Source organism: Ambystoma mexicanum, chromosome 11 (assembly GCF_040938575.1).
Source record: "Ambystoma mexicanum isolate Mex_15411 chromosome 11, UKY_AmexF1_1, whole genome shotgun sequence".
NCBI classification, from domain to species: Eukaryota; Metazoa; Chordata; class Amphibia; order Caudata; family Ambystomatidae; genus Ambystoma; species Ambystoma mexicanum.
Genome location: NC_090934.1, coordinates 1,070,942,771 through 1,070,961,390, shown reverse-complemented (window position 1 = coordinate 1,070,961,390; position 18,620 = coordinate 1,070,942,771). Strand labels below are relative to the sequence as shown.

Below are 18,620 nucleotides of genomic sequence, written 5' to 3'. Positions count from 1 at the left end.
CCTACCAAGCCACCACTGCCCCCACCACAGCAATGTCCAACAGATCGCGAGGCACCAGCAAGGTAGGCGCCATGGATAAGTTCACCAAGGCGGCGCCCAGGGTCGACCAGGCTTCCTCCCCCATAGCACAGGATGATGGCGATGCTCTGCCGGACCCCCCACAGCCGATCTTGACTGTGATGATGGAGTCCATGGGCAAAACCTTTGCAGCTTTTCAGGAAAAACTGGACGATATAAACGCGAATGTCGCCTCCCTAAGAGCTAAACTCGACCAACAGGGGGCTAAGATCACCGAGGCTGAGCAAAGGTTAGGAACCAATGAAGACAATATCCATACTCTACAAAACACCGTCACTGAGCGCGTCCGCGACATGAAACAGGTCAAAGCTAAGTGCGATGACCTAGAATCAAGGTTGCAAAGAAATAAATCCGCATAGTGGGGGTTCCTGAATCTGCACTAAAAGGTTGCATGGAACTCGCGGTTGAACAACTTCTAAAAGACCTCTTGGATGACCCCGAGCTCTCACCATTCTTCACGGTTGAAAGAGCACATCGCTTGCTAGCTCCTCGGCCTGAACCAGGCGACTTCCCCAGACCCATAATTGCAAAACTGCTGAGTTACAAGGACAGAGACCACATACTCTGTCTGGCCAGAGAGAAAGGGGAGCTAAGGCTGGAATCACAAATCATCAGGATCTTCCCTGACTTTTTCGGTGGGGGTGCAGGCGGAGCGTCGCCAATTCGGGGGTGTGAAAAAAATGCTGAGAGACAGGAAAATCGAATATGCGATGCTCTTCCCCGCCCATCTAAAATTCACTCAACGCAACAAGATGCACTTCTTCACAGTCCCTGACGAGGCTGTCAAGTTCATCGAGGCACAAATCCCGCTGCTGGGTCCCCCGGAGGAACCTATGGATAACGACTAACACCAGGGCTCCTTGGCCCTACTACGGATCCGTCTGGCCGGATACAACCTATCGACTGCCCCCCAGTGGACTTGTGATCTCCCCCTCTCTGCCCTATGTAGGGCCGGACATAGCCTAAATAACAGCACATAAAGGGCACTTTTTGGAAGGGGAGGCAACCTTAATTTACCTAACCGTAATACCAAACACTGGGTCAGTACTTTGTATACCAAGCCTTTCTGTGATGCTCTGGCCGAGGGCAATACCAGCCTTGTCCTTGCTACCCGTAAACAAGCCTCCTTTCCTTGTAATCTAATGTTTCATTAGTCGCTCAGAAGACTATAGATGTTTCATCATAATATGCATTAACTAATGTGGGTCAAACGGCAGCAGCAGCCCCCACTGCAGCTGCAATGCCTTCTAAGGCGGTGTGTGTTTGTTCAAGCCCAGGTTGGGCTATTGGTCAGGCGTTGCCGAGTTGGGGATGGCACGCATTTGGTTGCTTCGGGGGTGGGATTTGTCACCCTGCTAGTTTGTACAGGGCAGTGAGGTTGGGGTGTGTGAAAACAGGGGGTAGTTATACCAAAAATGGCAGGATGGTAATGACGGGTTGTAAAGAGAGGCAATTTCTCGCCATCGCAACACGCATGCCGGTAGACAGAGTCATACTCCGTACTTGGGATGTGCCATACACTTTTAGTATGGCTATCAAAATAATGACATGGAACATTCGTGGATTAACTAATTTCACTAAGTCCCGCAGGATCACGGCATATGCACAAAGGCATGGGGTCAAGGTACTCCTATTGCAGGAGACCCACGCTCTGAAACTCCTATTATCGAAATTCAAACTCCTCACACCTCACATTGACGTAGAGGGTAGGTATGTGATTCTCCATGGGTAATACACTGGCAAATTGTCTTGCCTGGCGCTTTAAATCTGAGGCTCTATCCGATATTGTCTTCAAAGCGGAGATTCTTGCGGACATAAACACGTTCTTTGAGAATAACAATACGCTTGACACACCCGCAGGAACCCGCTGGGAGGCTTTTAAGGTGTACAATCAGAGGGATGTGTATCTCAAGGGAAGCCGGGGTCCTCAAATCCATAAGGCAGTCCTTAAAAAATTCCGAAGCCAAGCTTAAGACCCTAGAACAAGAGTACGCCCCCACACCATCTCCGGCAACCCTAGCAAAGATTAGAACAGAACTAGAATTGTTCAAGTCCCACGCCCTGAGCGAGGTGCGATACTATGCTCGCCCCACAGCTGCCCGAAAGTACGATGAGGGAGATAGACCCGGAAGGACCCTGGCTAAGTTGGTGCATGGAGAGGGAGGCAGGACCCGAATAGATAGCATCATTGATGAACAGGGCTCAAGACACTGGTCGGACCAGGCCATCATTGACACCTTCGCTAACTTTTATGCCAATCTATATGGCCCCCAGCCGGAACACACTGCCCTTGACCTAGACCACCTGCTAGAGAGCATCCCGATGACCCTCATTTCCCAGGACACCAAGGAGCAACTAGAGGCCCCGTTCACTTTAGATGAGATAGTCCGGATAATCTCAGACCTTCCTAAGAATAAGTCCCCGGGCCCAGATGGACTCACATCTGAGTTCTACCAAGAACATGTGGCCATTTTAGCACCCATATTACACGAGGTCTGGATTGAATCACTCCGATTAACCACCCTGCCTCCCTCTTTAAGGGAAGCTCTAATAACAGTCCTCCCCAAACCAGGGAAACCCCCAGATGAATGTGGATCCTACAGGCCCTTATCGCTCATCAACACGGACATGAAAATATTTGCAAAACTAATCGCTAACAGGTTCCTACCATTCATGCCCCATTTAATCCACACCGACCAAAGTGGATTCGTCCCCGGTCGCTCTACAGCACTTAATATCCGCCGCCTATTCAATGTGATGTCCAGGATAGATCCAAAGGCTGATGCAGTGGTGGTCACACTGGATGCCCAGAAGGCACTCGACAGGGTCTCATGGCAATACTTGTGGGCCGTGCTGGAAAAAATGGGTGTAGGGCGACATATGATCTCCTATATTAAATTACTATATGCAGGACCATCGGCCAGGGTGCTAGTTAACTCCACTATCTCCTCTCTCTTTGCGCTGCACAGAGGCACTCGTCATGGTTGTCCATTCTCCCCCATCCTTTTTGCGCTCGCTATCGAGCCCATGGCAGACCACGTCAGGGACCGTCACACCCGCAAAGGTATTCGCCTGCAGGACACACCGGAAATCATTTCGCTGTACGCTGACAATGTGCTCCTATACGTGAGAAACCCCTCCACATACCTAGACTCGATCATCCGAGACATAACCAAGATAGGCACGTATTCTGGCTTCACCATCAACTATTCTAAGTCAGAAATATTCCCTCTCACTAAAGCAACCCAGCAACCATCTTGTGAATTTCCCCTACGCTGGTCCCCAGATGGCATCAGGTACCTCGTGGTGCAAGTCTCACTGACCACAACCTCACTGCTGGCAGATAACTACGAGTCTATGGCACATCTCATTGAATCCAAGATGCTTAAGTGGCGCGACCTCCCACTGTCCATGGCGGGTAGATTGTCCCTAATAAAAATGATTGCGGTCCCCAAGCTCCTCTATATCTTCGCTAATGTACAGTACAGTGTGGCACGGGAAGCAATACTTCAAGCGGCTCCACTCGGCGTATGCCCATTTCCTCTGCCGTCCGGAGCTGTACGCAAAAAGTGGCAACATATGACCCCACCCTACGAAAAAGGTGGTTTTGCAGCCCCAGACCTAGCATTATACTGGAACGCGGCACAGGCCCAACACACCACGCACTGGTACACACACCTGAACCCGCCTCCGCTCGTCAAGCTAGAGAGACTGGCATGCGATGGGACCAACATCATGACCCTACTACTACACCGTACATTCCAGTTGGACGCCCCATCAGACCCCGTGGACACCACGATCAGAGCATGGAATAGTATTCTGCAATCTAAACAAGAACAGTACCCATACTATAAATGGCTTCCCACTTGGCAATTTCCGGGACTCTCCCCCACATACGATCAACAGTTCTTGCGTCACTGGGAAACCTTGGTTACCGCGCCCTAACTGACCTATACCCTGATGGCAAATGTATCACCCCCCAAACATGGCGGCCCAGACATTCCAACTCGGCGATGGAACTACTACAATACTTCAGGCTGAGGGCAGCGGTCCGGGCAATGTGGCCCTGCTACCCAGACGAGCCCCCAGACTCACCAGAACTCCAATACATTGCAAACTCTGTAGGGGGCAGGGGCATAATATCCTCTCTGTATAAAATCCAACTGGGGAAACTAGAGAATACATCCCTCAAGTCACGGGAAGCGTGGGCCAGGGAGTTAGACACGGAAATCACTGAAGCAATGTGGAACAAGATGTGTGCACACACGCGCAGAGTCTCCCTCAGTGCCAGATTCCGCTGCATACAATACAAACTTCTCAACAGTCTATACTATACACCGCACAGAGTAGCGATATTTACACAAACCCCGACCCACACAAGCCCTAAATGTAAATCTGAAGAGGCTGATCATACATACATGTTCTGGTCCTGTGCTGCGCTGGAGCCATTTTGGATACAAGTGACAAAAGCGCTCTCTGAAATAATTGGGTCCCCAGTAAACCCGGACCCATTAGCCATGTTGTTCGGATTATGGACGGGGGAAAATGTGGGAAAAATGTCAACATTTTTAAATGTAAGCGCATTTGTCGCCAAGAGATGCATATTACATTGTTGGAAATGCCGTGCCCCCCCTACCTTCGAGATGTGGCTGAAGGCCCTTACTTGGGTACAAATATGTGAGAAGGTGTACATGGGATCTCGGCCCACTCCATCCCGTCCCAAAAATGTGTGGACCGAGTTCTGCACTTACCTGAACAATAGAGACGGGGTTGAGTGGAGATCCACCCCTCCTCCTGAGCCGTCCAACTCACCACAAGCACTGACTGCCTAGCCCCCCATTGTGCTGTCAGCTCTCCCCCCTCTCAAATCTGAACTGCTCGATATAGTTATGATGCAATGCCGGTATGCAATACTGTGATGCTTGTTTATCTCTGTGTATTCTCTGCTATACCTGTCTTATCTTTCTGCCAATAAACAAAAGTTTTTAAAAAAAGAGATAAAAGGGGCCTACTCTTTTGCGCCTTCCTGATTAATTGCCGCTGGGCAAAGATCTCCTAGACGTTTGGAGGGTTTGAGACTCTTGATGATTTTTTTTACTTCGTTAGCCAGGACCGGAGAGAAGAAGAAGGGTGGGCAGTTTGGGGTGTTAACTGGAGGGGGAGGGCAAAAGTGGGGATGGTGTTCTAGGCTAGGCTGCTCTTTTTTAGTTCAATTTTGGCTTGGAGCAGAGCAATTGTGTCTGCGAGAGCTTTCTGTATGTTAGCACACCAGACTGCATCTTTAGTGCAGGTTTCTGATGGAGGTGCTGGGGTCTCTAATTCCCTAAGAATACTGAAGAGCTCTTTTGTCTTGGATTTGGCATTGAGGATGCGGTTGTCATAGGTTTCCTCTTTGGCGCTACGGATGGCCGATTTGTAAGAAGCGGCTGCTGCAGAGAATAGGGCCTTGATAGTTGGGTTGGGTGCTTTTCTCCAGTAGGCTTCTGCTGATCAGTTGGCATTCCGAACGATTCTTAGTTCTGGAGTGAACCATTTGTTGAGGTGGGCAGGTGGTATTGCTTTAGCTAGTTTGATGGGGGCGATGCTGTTCACCGCGGCCTCACGTGTGTTATTGTAAAGATCCACTAGCTTGGTTGAGTCCAGTTCCTTGAAGATGGCTGGGTCGAGGACTTTCTGGATCAAGGGTCGTAGGTTATGCAGCATTAGGTTTCACCACCGGTGAAGCGATGTGGACAAAAACACTATCCATACGGTTTTCTTTCCCAAATTCGATAATCTTTAAGTTCTCTGATCTTTGATCAAGTGGCTCTTTCTTACTGTCCTACGTTGATACAGGGACGGTGTCCTCCTACACCTGCAGTACAGTGTCCTATTGCTCTATCTTTGCATGCATGTGAAGAAGATGTATTGCTTACAGCACTTGCTCGTCCCGGGGGCTGTGTTCATGTCAACTCTAGACAGGTGTTATAAATCGGAACAGTGGAAATGTGAGGCCCATCATTTTGACTCTTTCCAAAATGTGCACTCATGGAGACATCTGTGCTTTACTGATGTCTCCATGAGTGCACATTTCGGAAAGTACCAGCAGATTTTAGAAATCTCTCTCAGAATGTGGAATTTTTGGAAATTCAGAAGATCCATATAGAATTACAAATCAAAATGATGAGCTAGTTACTGCTCATCTACTTTGCGACTCAAGGTACAGCTCTTGCAGAAAATCAAACCCGACTGGCAATTAGGGCTGCCCACCAGTTTGTTCACCTATTACTCTCCTCCATGTGTAATTCATTATCTCTTTCTCAGCTCGAAGGTGATCATTTTTCCAAACTCTCAACGCAGGGGTGACTTGCCTGTATCAAATAGCTACAACCTTATCAAACATTGAAACAGCAAAACAGTGTCAAAAATCCATTGATCACGAAATGCACATTGATTTCATCCTATAGCATTCTCATACCCCATGTCAGAGGTCCTCAGTCTGTGGCTGTCTAGAAGACACCTAAAATCCATCACTGAAGTAGTTGTATTCCAAAACATCAAGTAAAGCAAAGGTTCTAGGCCAGATTCATGAAATATCTGCAATGCCTGTGCACCCCTCGTTTGATATGATTTGATATGGAATTTATAACGCGCCTATAAACAAGTGTTTCAAAGCGCTTTATTTACAAAGCTTTGTTAGCTGACTCAGTTTACAAGTAGATATAGCGAGATCACCAGTTCAAATGGATTCCCTTCAGACAACTAGTCAGCAGTGATAATAGGTTGTGACATCACCCTATCCTAGGTTGGGATACTCACAAATAGACAGTAGTCCATACTGCTTCCTGCTTTTTATGTCCACAGTCAGCCTAGGTCTTCGTGGAAAACAATGTTAACCTCAATGAACAGTTTGTCGTAGGATGTTCTTACCTTACGCTGGAAAAGAGACTTCACACGGATGCCAATATCTGGTTCTGAATGATGATAATTTGTTCTTTAAAAGCTGTTATGTTTTTGTTCATTATAGGCAATTCCAGTTATCAATCGTGCACAGATCATTAATGATGCCTTCAGCTTAGCAAGGTAAGATGTGCCTGTCATGTTTGTTATGTTTAGAGATATCTTCATTTAAATGAAGAATGCCTGCTGCCATTTTAAAATGTATTAGCACCTAGGGGAGTTGTGCCAGCCAATCGGAAGAGTGGGAAAGTGGGCTTGCAGCCTTGATATAAGCCCTCTGTTTCTTGGCAGCCATCTTGTGCCACACCCCAGGTGCCTCCATTTTCTTTTTTTGCTGGTCACGTCCCCACTTCGGTCTGTCTCCGCCCCCTGCCACACCGAATACCTCTCCTCTCACCCTCCCCCGTTCCCCTACTTACCCACTCCCATCCACTCTGGGCACAATTGCTTCCAGCAACATAGAAAAGGGATTTACATCTCTTTTTACGTTGCATGGTGGCTGTTTCTTTTCATAGGTTTACTTGCTTTTGCATGAGGGGCCCAATTCCCACTATTATCACCCCAGAGGGAAACCCAGGGTGCTACTACCTGCCTTACCTCTGGGTTTAGCCCGGAGACTCTGGGTTTTTACACTCTTCTCCGGGTCTCCGGGGAAGAGTGTGGAGTCTCTGGGTTTTCCGGCCCTATGTACGAGGAGTTTCTGCGCACAAACGTAATCATCAAACACCGCAATGTAATGACATTTCAAAATGTATAACACACCCTGCAGTTGACAAGATAAACCACAAGATGGCACTACATCAAAACAGTTTAGCATTAGCAAGACCACAATCGTTAGCGACTAGGCTATTTTGAAAAATGTGCTGAGAAACCGATGGCACAAGTTACAAACTATTGAACTTTCAGAACAAACATCATGGGATTTTAACATTGCAATGTGATTTTTAAATGACGCTTGGACTAAAAATAAGAAATAATGACTAGGTGAAACGCTTGATTATCCAGGTAAAAACAGCACGTCTTGTCAAATGCAATAGTTTTCCTGTTTTATTTAGTACGAGTGCCCACTTCATTTTACACAAAACATCTCGTGTGGGGGTGGCCTCGGTGATTTGTAGGCGTGGCATTCCAGTGACCCAGATCTCTGGGTTTTTCATTTTGAAATGTAGGCAGGTATGTGCTACCAGTGTTAGCACCTCGGCGTGGGGGAGAGGCCTTGCCCATGAAGACCCTAAACCCTCATGTGGGCCACGTTTTCTCAAGCCCAGCATGGACAGACTAGGGTGGTATTACTACACCACTTCCTCACGCAATATTCATGGAGGTAAATGCTTTTGATGATGGGGTTTGGTATACATTTAAAATATACATGTATATTTAAACGTCCAATACAGTAATTTCAAACTTTCTCTTTTGCAACGTTAATTAACACAAATCTACCTCTTTGAATCAAATATTTAAATACAAATCAAGTATGGAAAATAGGCTATTTGAATTTTTTTTTATGCATTTATGTTGAACATAACTATCCACTCTTGGTTCTTGAAATCATTTTATTTATTTTGCATTCTTAAAGCGCTCACACAGCGCGGGCATCAATGCGCTGTTACAGGAATTCTTTTTTAGTTGCATAATTGTTTTTTTTTTGTTTTTGTCTTATTTGCGTATTTATAACGCGCTTAAATACCCAGAGGTTTCTAAGCGCAGACCCTGGGATTGCAACTGTGTTGCTTCGTGTCGTCTTGCTTCCAAGGCGAGCACGTTGCCCCTGAGCTATCATCCTAGGACATAATAATGTCAAACATTTAAACACATGCTCTTCATAAACTGTGCACTGTCTAATAGTGGAATCGATTCTAGTATGGTTGATTGTTCCTGCCAACGCATTTCCTAATCAGCCGACCTTGCAAAGAATCCTACTACACAGAAATGTGTTGTAATTGAGGAGTTGGGCCTCATTGTTTAAAATGCTTCTAAAGGATTAGGGTTTATTACAGCACTTTAAGCAAACTGTTGGCCCGTCTTGGATTTTTGGGACGATGAAGTAAACTAGTGGCATCTGAAGGGTAGTCTTCTTTGCCGCCCCGCTCACTGAATGTCCGCTCATCTATGGCTTGATTTGAGTAGAGAGAGTATCGTCTTCTCGGTCACGATTGAAGGCAGTTGTGGGTTACTTTTGAGCTATTACCACCATGGCTCCCTGGTTGCTGCACCTGATGCACGGATGGTCGAGACAATGTTGCAATATGTAGTCTTGCTTCTTCATTGCAAGGGTCCATAGATGTCAAAGGTTTCCAAGGACACGTGTCATCTTGTTTTGAGTGCTCAATGAATGGTGCTGCTGATTGTTCTGGGCAACCTTCCAAATCATTGTTTCCAGTCTTCTGCGCCTTTACAAAAGAGGAATCCAAGTGCAAATCAGGCGTGCCCCACTATCCAAAATGGAGAGTCCAGACAGAACTACTAGGACACTTGGCTTCTGCAGAAGACAGCAAGCAACGACAGGCATGCTTTTGCATCATTAGTGAGGTGAAGCTGAGGATCATTTGGGCCTACCTGTGCTACTAAGGGAACATAAACAAAACTCAGGAGTGAAGAAAGGAAGGTTTTGAATTAATCATAACCACAGACAATCTTCCACAAACCCACAGTGCTGTTAGTGCACTGATGATAGCCTTACATCCCTACCCCGTTGCCTGCCCTGCTAGCCTTGTGGAGAAAGCTGAACTGGCTGAAGATGAGACCAGCCAAATCAAAGAGCAAGATTCTTGAGTCAATTAAGTTAAAGTTGTGATAAGAGTCATGCCATTATGTTGTGACCCCACAACCAAGACTGAAACCTTTTGATCGTAGTTTAGGCAGTGTCGAGTCACACCTGTGTGGAGTGCTGTGTGGAGTGTGGCAACCTTTTTGTGCGTGTGCGTACACATCCTCTGTGCATGATTTTCTGTTGACAGGTTTAGATGCTGGACATCCCGGTGTGAACAGCGTGCTCGTTCACTACAGAAGGTCTTGACACGTGTGCAAGTGAATCCGATTTTGGCACACATTTAGCTTCATCATGTATTGCATGTAACCACCTATTCATTGCCCAGGGAACATGGAAAAAATATTTGTTTTTAAAAAGAAAACCCCTCAAAGGGATAAATAGCTAAGCCTTGAAATTCCCACATATGTAAATCACCCCAAAATGGTCTCCACTCCTTGTTTCAGGCCATTTCCACAGCCTCTTCTTCACCCACCCCACCTATCTGCCCCGTTCTGCAGTACTAGTTAGTACCTTTGTACCCCACTACCAAGTTATCAATTTAAGGCCGCTGACCTAAAACGCCATCCCTTTCCATCCATTTTTAAGAACTATTTGAAGGGGGTTAGAGGGGGTTGGGGGGATTATCGGTAATTAACTTTTCAAATTCTGTAGGGATGCAAACATTCTTATAACAGCATGCAAGGTATTTTGCAAGGTACAACTTTCTACGCTATGCAACTTGTGAGGAAAATATTATTTAAATTCACTAGGAGTTGCTGTTCAATTACCTCATACAATCCTGGGTGGCCGGTGGGGTAAACGGGGGAATGGAGGGCGGCCGGTTAGCCATTTCTGAGTCCAGCACCGGAAATATGAGATGCCACCAACATATCTTGCCGCGGAACCCCAGACTCCTTAAAATACAGGAGGATAGATCAGCAGCAACGTGCTCGCCTTGGAAGCAAGACGACACGAAGCGACACAGGTTCAATCCCCGGGTCCGCGCTTAGAAACCTCAGGGTATTAAGCGCGTTATAAATATCATATCATACTCAGTCACCAGGCCTTGCCATATCCCTCCTTTCTATGAGCAAATAGATCCTTTTTCTAAATGTGAAAATTATGTTATTGTCTCCTTAAATGGGACTGTCATTTAAGTAAAAAAATAAAAATATGCTGGGTAAATGAAACTGCTTTGTGGTAAACCTCCTACAGGATGTAGCAAATCAAGAGGCACAATTCTTAAATATCGGATGTCTTCCGGCATAAAATGCACATTTCATATCTCGTTATTCCAGCACCTTATGTTTTCATGTGGAATCTATTTTGTTTTTAGATCCCAATACCTGCCCATGACTGTTGCCTTGGACACCACCAGATATCTCAAGAAGGAAATGGAGTACTTGCCGTGGCATGTGGCAGCGCTCAGCATAGCAGACCTGACGCTGATGTTCGATCGCAGCAGTATTTATGGACCATTGATGGTAGGAAACCTGGTCTCCGAACAGTTGTATGATGATGATAGAGCATATATATTGTACAGACAAGTATTCTGAGGAAGGATGCCCAAGCGGATGCCTTTTTGAGGCTCCCATTATGAGTTGGGTGGATTTTCTGCGCCAAATAATCCTGGAGGAATTTACCACATCAACCCACCGTACTTCAGAAAATCCACCCAATTCAAAGAAGGCACCGCGATGAGTGCTAACCTTGGTGTATTCCAGGAATACAGCCAGTGGTAGTCCAGGGACACCACTTGCTTAATTTTTTGTAAACATTTTCATTCATCGATTTCCACAATCACAATGACGGTGGGAATTGATAGTGTACAGAAAAAGCTCATGCCACCTCTGTCAATTTTTTGAATGCACAAGAACATCATTTGTGACCATTTACTCATTGCACCGGTAAGATGGTAAGGGGTGTGTGGGGGTGGGGGGACAAAGGCGCCCACTTTTGCAACTCCTTACCATGACTGATCCAAACTTTTCTTTTCTCTGCTGAACTGTGAAAAATGCAGAAATATTTTAAAATGTTTCACTCAACCTCTGATGTGGAGGTAAATGTCAGTGCAAATATCAGTGTATTTCCATGTGGGAAAACCACCCTGTAATTCCTCTGGCCATATCCATTAGAGTACCATCAAAGGTATTCAGTAGAATTGGCAAGGTGGTAAAAACAGTGGTATTTCTCAAATACTTCAGTTTTTCCCATTAACACCCTACTTACAATGATACGTAATTAGTTTGTTTTGACCTGTAGTTTGTTTTGTAGACTGATGCTTTCATACTGTTTTTACTTTTATGAAATTGACAATGAAACTGTTACATTAAGACATTGCTGGGCATTGATGGGGATTGTAAACCTCCACCTGAAAGTTGTGGAAATGTGCATTTCACCAAGGTCAGATGATTGACGTCAACACATATTATGAAACAACATTAGACTTTGATGTGCAAAGTTTCATGTTTGCTGATCTGTGATCATGGAACTCGTCTTTGATCTGAACAATTCCCAGTTGCAAGAAACATGTCTGCTCTTAGCAGTCCTTGGTGCAATATTTTTAGATATTTGTAATTTTCACGTCATATAATAAGTTGGCGAAGGCCATTTTCCAAAGCGATGATAACACAAGTCTATTTTCCCCTCTTTCTGTCACATTAGACAACATTTCTGACTGGATCACAGTTAAATGGTGAATATTGTTTGGTTACTTGCAGTAGCTGCAACCATTTGGAAATGTGAGTTATACAATATTTACTTGACTATTAGATCCTACTGAAAAAAGCTTTGTCTTTCTCCAACACAGAAATATTTCCAGAAACAAGTCAAAGCATTGTTCTCACATATTAAAAATATCACCAGCAACTGGACAGTCCTATCAAATGAGCCAATGAAACAGTGAGTAGAAAGAGGGACATGACATGCGTTTTATTCACTCTATAAGCAAAATGACATATCCAGGAATTGTTTCTAATATGTTTCAATGTGTTTGGTTATTTATTTATTTTTATTTATTTATTTTTTCATTTGTAAAGCGCACAAAACCGAGTGCTGTTGCAGGAACGTGTTACATGTCAGAGAGAACAGAGAGAGGCAGGAAGAAAACAGAAAAAAATCAAGTACTAGGTGGTAATGCAGACAGGGGGACCAACCAAAGTACATTTATGGTAAATCTGGTGGGGCATGTGGTCGTCCACTATGCAAACAGCCAGGTTTTTCGTGCCCTACGGAAGACCCTATTGGATTCTTCGGCTCTTAATGCTAGTGGCTGCAATTGATGGAAAGCTGAAGCCTCCCGCTTTGGAGCGTTTGAATTTCGTTTGGAGAAGCTGATGGGAGTAAGGTGTCTAGAGAAATACCAGTGGGTGATAGAACGAGTCTTAAACATGACCCTTTTTTGGATTGGGAGCCGGTGAACAGCTTTCCGGACAACCGAGATGTGTACCATTTTGGCAAATGTTTAGCACCGCTCGAAGGGTATTATTTTGGATCGTCTGGTGTTTCTGAATGTTGTGTGCAGACGTGCCAGCAAAGAGTACCTTGCAGCAATCTAGCTTGGCACCTATCACTGCCTGTGCAATCGTTAGACAGATGTTACTAGATAGGAAGGGTCTGGCAGCATTCATCAATTTGGTTGTGTATTCTTCTGATGAGAAGATCGCTTTCCCTAGGCGGGTCAGTGATAGGGGAGCATCAAGATATACTGCCAGGCTTTACACTGCCCGGAAAACGGTAATCTGGAAACCATCGATGTTGAATTAAGAGAACTGTGGGTCTAGCTTTTTTAACACCAATGAGGGATGAGGGTCTAACGGGAAGGAACTCGGTCTTCTCGCCATTTAGACTAAGGCCATGCGTTGCCATCCAGGTCTGGACGGCCGCGTAGGCTGAGCTCAGTGTGCCAGCTTCATTGGAGTAGTTTCCAGATAGGGGCAGAAGAATTTGCGTGTCGTTGGCATAGTTAGTGTAGGTTTTTTTGAGGAAGTCCAGGAAGTCAAAGAGTGGTTTCACAAATATGTGATAAGGCGTGGGAGAGATGCAGGATCCTTGTGGAATGCCACACTCAATTGGAACTGGAGAAGCACCAGCATTTTCGGCGAAGACCCTCATGGCTCTTCCTTCTGAGAAGGAGGCGATTCAGGTCGTAGCTTCAAGTGCAAATGATGCTGAGGTGGTCAGATGGTGGCAGAGAATTTTATGGTCAACTAGGTTGAAGGCTGCAGACAAGTGTAGGAGCAGAAGCAGGGTAAGTTCCCTTCGTCCCGGATCTCGTCAATCTGGTTTTTGATGACTAGGAGTGCTGAGTCTGTTCCGTGGCCTGGGCGAAAACCAGACTGTCAGGCTCCTAAGATATATTTGGTTTCCAGGTGTTACTGAATTTGGACGTAGGCTGCTCTGTCCAGAGGTTTTAGCAGGAAGGAACTGTGTTGATCAGTCACTGGTTATTGGGGGGTGGAGGCAGGATCAAGGGTGAGTTTTTTTTAGCAGGGGGAGAGCCCAGGTCCATGATAAGAGTGGCAGGGTAGGCATCCCCTTTACATCTTCAGGCTTTGAGACTCTTTAGGATGTGTAATGTTTACAGTTCAGTTACTTTATGGAAACGGAACAGAGGGATGCTGAGGCTATTAGTAATGGGCGGGCGAGAGTCAGTAGTGTCTTGTTGCGAAGGTTTCAGTGAGGAACATTAAGAGAGAATCTATTTGTGTACAGTGTCAAGTTTGTGTAGCATTTTGTATACTGGTACAGCAATCTTTATCTTTTGTTTCCAACTCCCTGAGGATAGTGGATAATTCTCTTATGGCAGATTTTGCGTTTCTAATTCTGGCATTGAAGGTGGTAGCTTTGGCATGGATGATGGCTAGTTTTTATAGTTTATCCGCCTTGGTGAATGCTGACCTTCAGGCGTCTGAGGGCATTTCTTTCCAGGAAGTTTCCGCAAATTGTTTTTTTGCACAAGATCATGGAGGTCAAGGGTGTACCAGGAGTTGAGATGTCTCACCGGTTTTGCTTTTTTGAGAGCTAAAGGGAGGAAAGCGTCAACTGCAGCTGTTAAGGTGGTGATGTAAAGTTCTGTGAGGATATTGGGATCTTGTTTGAGTGCATCAAGGTAGGGTAGGATGCGCTCCTTGGTCAGTTTGTGAAACCTAGGTGCCATAGCAGGTAGTAGTGGTTTGGTTGTAAGTTTGGCGTGGTGGCAGAGAGGGATGGTGAAAACAATGAATTGATTGTCCGACCACAGACAAGGAGTGTCGGATCTAATAGTGATAGGGCAGTTGAGGCCTGCGACTCAGTCCAAGTTGCAGCCTTTGGCATGGGTGGGATCGCTGATGTGGTGGCTGAACCCAAGGGCATTCAGTTGGCCAAATAGGAAGCTTGCAAGTCGATAGGGTAATTTAAGCCCAGGTTAAGGTCACCGAAGAGGATACTGCTTGATAAGGGTTTGATGTTGTCACCTATCAAGTGTAGAAGGTCTCCTTCAAAGCTTAGGGTGGGGCCAAGTGGGCGGTAGATAACATGGACTGTGATTGTGGTAGTGGGTGTGGTGTGCAGCTTTATGGATATGAGGTCTCAATTCTTAATATAGGTATTGAATGACCTTATGCAGAGGTGGTCTTTGGCAATAATGGTGACTTTCCCTGCCTCTGGAGTTGAGTCTGTAATTTCCGTGGATAGTGTATCCTGCAGGGATTGCCAAAGAGAGGGCGGGACCAGAAGCTGCATGAAGCCACGTTTCAGTGATGGCTAGAACGTCAAGGTTGTCTGTTATGAGGAGGTCATGGATGTCAAGAGCATGGGCTGGTAAGGATTGGGCTGGTAAGGATCGGGCATGTACCAAGGTGAAAATGAGCGAGAGCTTGGCCGGTATGGTGCATTTACTAGCATTTGTATCAGATAGTTGGCTTTTCGGACAATTATCAGTATTGTCAAGGCTGGGTACCTCGATGATAGAGGCAGTGGTAATAGGATCTGTATCTAGGCTTGGATAGTCAGTCGTTGGGCAGTAGTGAGGTTGGGAGGGTAATGGGCAGCATTCACGTGGTGATCAGCATTACAGTTGTAGGCATAGGCATAGGCCTTTACTACAGTATAGTTTGGTACACGGCAGGCAGTCGCATATGAAGAAGCATTGTTAGGTGTAAGGCATTATAAGGAAGGCATAGTAGCAACAGCAGACACAATAGATGCAAGTTTCAAAATCTTTATTTTGTATTTGATAAGGTTGGGAGAGTTCCTTACTGGCCATAACTCTAAAATGGGAGTATTCTAGGCCATTAAACAAATAACAAACAATACCAAGTCAGTCTAATCAAAATAAAAAGGCCTATACTTAAATAAAACGAACCCTGCCCTCCTTCTCAAATGAAAAATGTGTAAAGGGGATACAAAAAGGAAAAATAGTGTCTTAAAAGAAATCTCAGAACGGCTTACGTAACAAATCCCTTCCCCACGTTCAGAAGCACAGGGCTTCGAGAGCTTCTTAAAAGGATAGGTGGTTGGCACAATTCTATCATTCTTGCACAGTTTGGCTTACTGGTACAATTACACAAGTTCTTTAGGCTTCGCCCGCCTTGCCACAAATGCACAGTTCAACTCCTAACATGTACTTTACCACAATTCAACACACGCTTCCCTCCGCCGGGCTCGAGTCTGTCTTTCTTTACACACTTAACTTTTATTTTACCACACTTCAACACAGGCTTCCCTCCACCAGGCTCAAGGCTGCCTTTCTTTTCACAAACCTTTTTCACTTTTGACATGGCTCTGCCTCTGCTGGGCTCAAACCCTCTTTTCCTTCTGTGGGGTTCCCTTCCCCAAGTTTTGTTTCATACAACTTTTATCTTACTTTACTTTTACTGTTGAAGACTTTCGAAACTGCAAGGATTTTACGTAGACCTCTGCATGACCACTTCAACCTCTCTTTAAACAATTTGACAATTTTCATCAACTCTCAACACCAACGCTTCTTGGTACTTGTAGTTCCTTGAAATTATCATTTCTTTACTTTCCCCCTCTTGTTGTGCTAAATGTTCATACTTTGCCCTCTTGGCATATTTAAAGTTCATATACTTCGGTTTTCCACTCAATCAACTTTCATTCAGGATCGCGGTTACTTAGTTTCCCGCTTTACACAACTTCAAACATTTTACAGAGACTTTCGAATGTATGATTCTACCTCGCAGGACCACTCTGTTAGTTTGTATCTTGGGGAGAAAGGATATCTCAGGGGCAACGTGTTTGTCTTGGAAGCAAGACAACGTTGTGCAACACAGGTTCGAATCCCGATCCCACGCTTAGAAACCACTCACTGGTATTAAGCGCACTATAAAAGAACAATAAAATAAATAAATACAAAATAAATATATTCTCATCACAGTTCAGCAATTGTCTTTTCCATTACACGTTTATCGTCACACGCACAACCTTCAACTCTTGTTACAGTTTAATTTGCCTTTAACACAAACCATGCCTTTGTTGCCTTCGATAACCCACTGGTAACTCACTGGTCATGTTAATTGTGTTTCTTTCTTCAACGCCTTTCATGTAGCAGTCAAGGCTGGTACCAATACATCCTCTGCTCTTGCACGACCTTGTTGTTCATCTGGAGGGGAGCGGGCCACATTGAAGCGCTTTGAAGGTATACCCTTTCTTCTGAATCGGTTTCAGTCTTGGAACGCTTGCGGCTTTCTGAAAGTATGGGATTCTTTCCTCGCTCTCTCTTGTTCTCCGCAAGTGCCGATCAGCCCCTTCGCCTTCCAACTTCAGTAACCTGGTTCGTATCAGCCCCAGAAGAGCTGCTCCTTCTCGTACCCAGCCTCACTCAGAGTGTTCTGTGCAAGCCACCTTTTATCCTGTTAGGGAGTGTTAACAAATGGCAGGTGTGTGTAGTTAGGAATACATGCCTGACTGTGCCTGATCTAATTAAAGGGACAGAGTCGTTGCAAGTCATTAGAGGTAATCTTCCTGGCCTCTGTAGTGGAGAGGAATTATGGGAGCTGTAGTATCGCATAAAATAGGTAGGTACACGGGTTAGATGGGATGTGGGTAAAGGGGGAAACCATGTCTCACCATCAGGGCCCTCACCCCCACTCCCCGAGGACCCCCTACCCAGGTGATTCTCCCTCGCTTGTCTACCCACAGGGTCGAGATCCAAAAGCAATGGCCTTTCCCTGGCCACCTGAGTTCGGGATCCCCGGGGCCTAGGTTGTGAAACACCCTCTGGTTTTTCACGGCATGCAAAATCATTAACAATATAGTTCAGAGGGGCACAGCAGACATTCTCCTTAGAGGCATTGTTGTTAGAAGTAAGGCAGGCAATGGCATAGATACAATTAGGTGCAGGGCAGACAGTCACATTTCTAGAAATATTGTCAAGAGCCAGACAGGCGGTAGCATTCGTAACAGTAAAGCTAGGTGCAAAGCTGACAGTCATATTTAAGACAGTGTTATTAGGTGTCGTGTAGGCAATGCTATTAGTAGCAGTGGCTTTAGAGCAGACGGTTACTTTTCTTGCACTACTGCTTGGTACATGTGGGGCAGCAACATTAGCAGCAAGGTGGTAATGTAAAGCATGGGTTTTCACTTTGGAGGTGCTGATGGGAACAGTCTTAGTGCATTCAAAGAATGCAGCATGGCAATAAGCAGATCTGGGCAGGCTAGATGCAGCAGATGCGACAGGCACATTTTTGGTTAGATCCAGTGTGGGCCTTCCCGTATAGTTAGTAGCAAAGGCCAGGCTGGATACATTAGGTGCCAGACGTGGCAGGCTAGATAGGCGCATTGCACTCATGTATGCCTCTGAGGTACGGCAATTACCTTTTATGACCGTGCAGTGCTGGAGGTTTGTTTTGCT

At 45.5% G+C, this 18,620-nt stretch overlaps 1 protein-coding gene across 1 annotated transcript in view; it reads left to right on the top strand.

Annotated features, from left to right (window-relative positions):
- LOC138504107 (aminopeptidase N-like) overlaps window positions 1-18,620 on the top strand; it is a 268,498-nt gene that overhangs the window by 154,997 nt on the left and 94,881 nt on the right. The window contains exons 13-15 of the mRNA XM_069624318.1: window positions 7,085-7,140; window positions 11,103-11,250; window positions 12,576-12,667. Coding sequence (XP_069480419.1) covers window positions 7,085-7,140; window positions 11,103-11,250; window positions 12,576-12,667 — 296 coding nt within the window. The remainder of the gene's footprint in view (window positions 1-7,084; window positions 7,141-11,102; window positions 11,251-12,575; window positions 12,668-18,620) is intronic.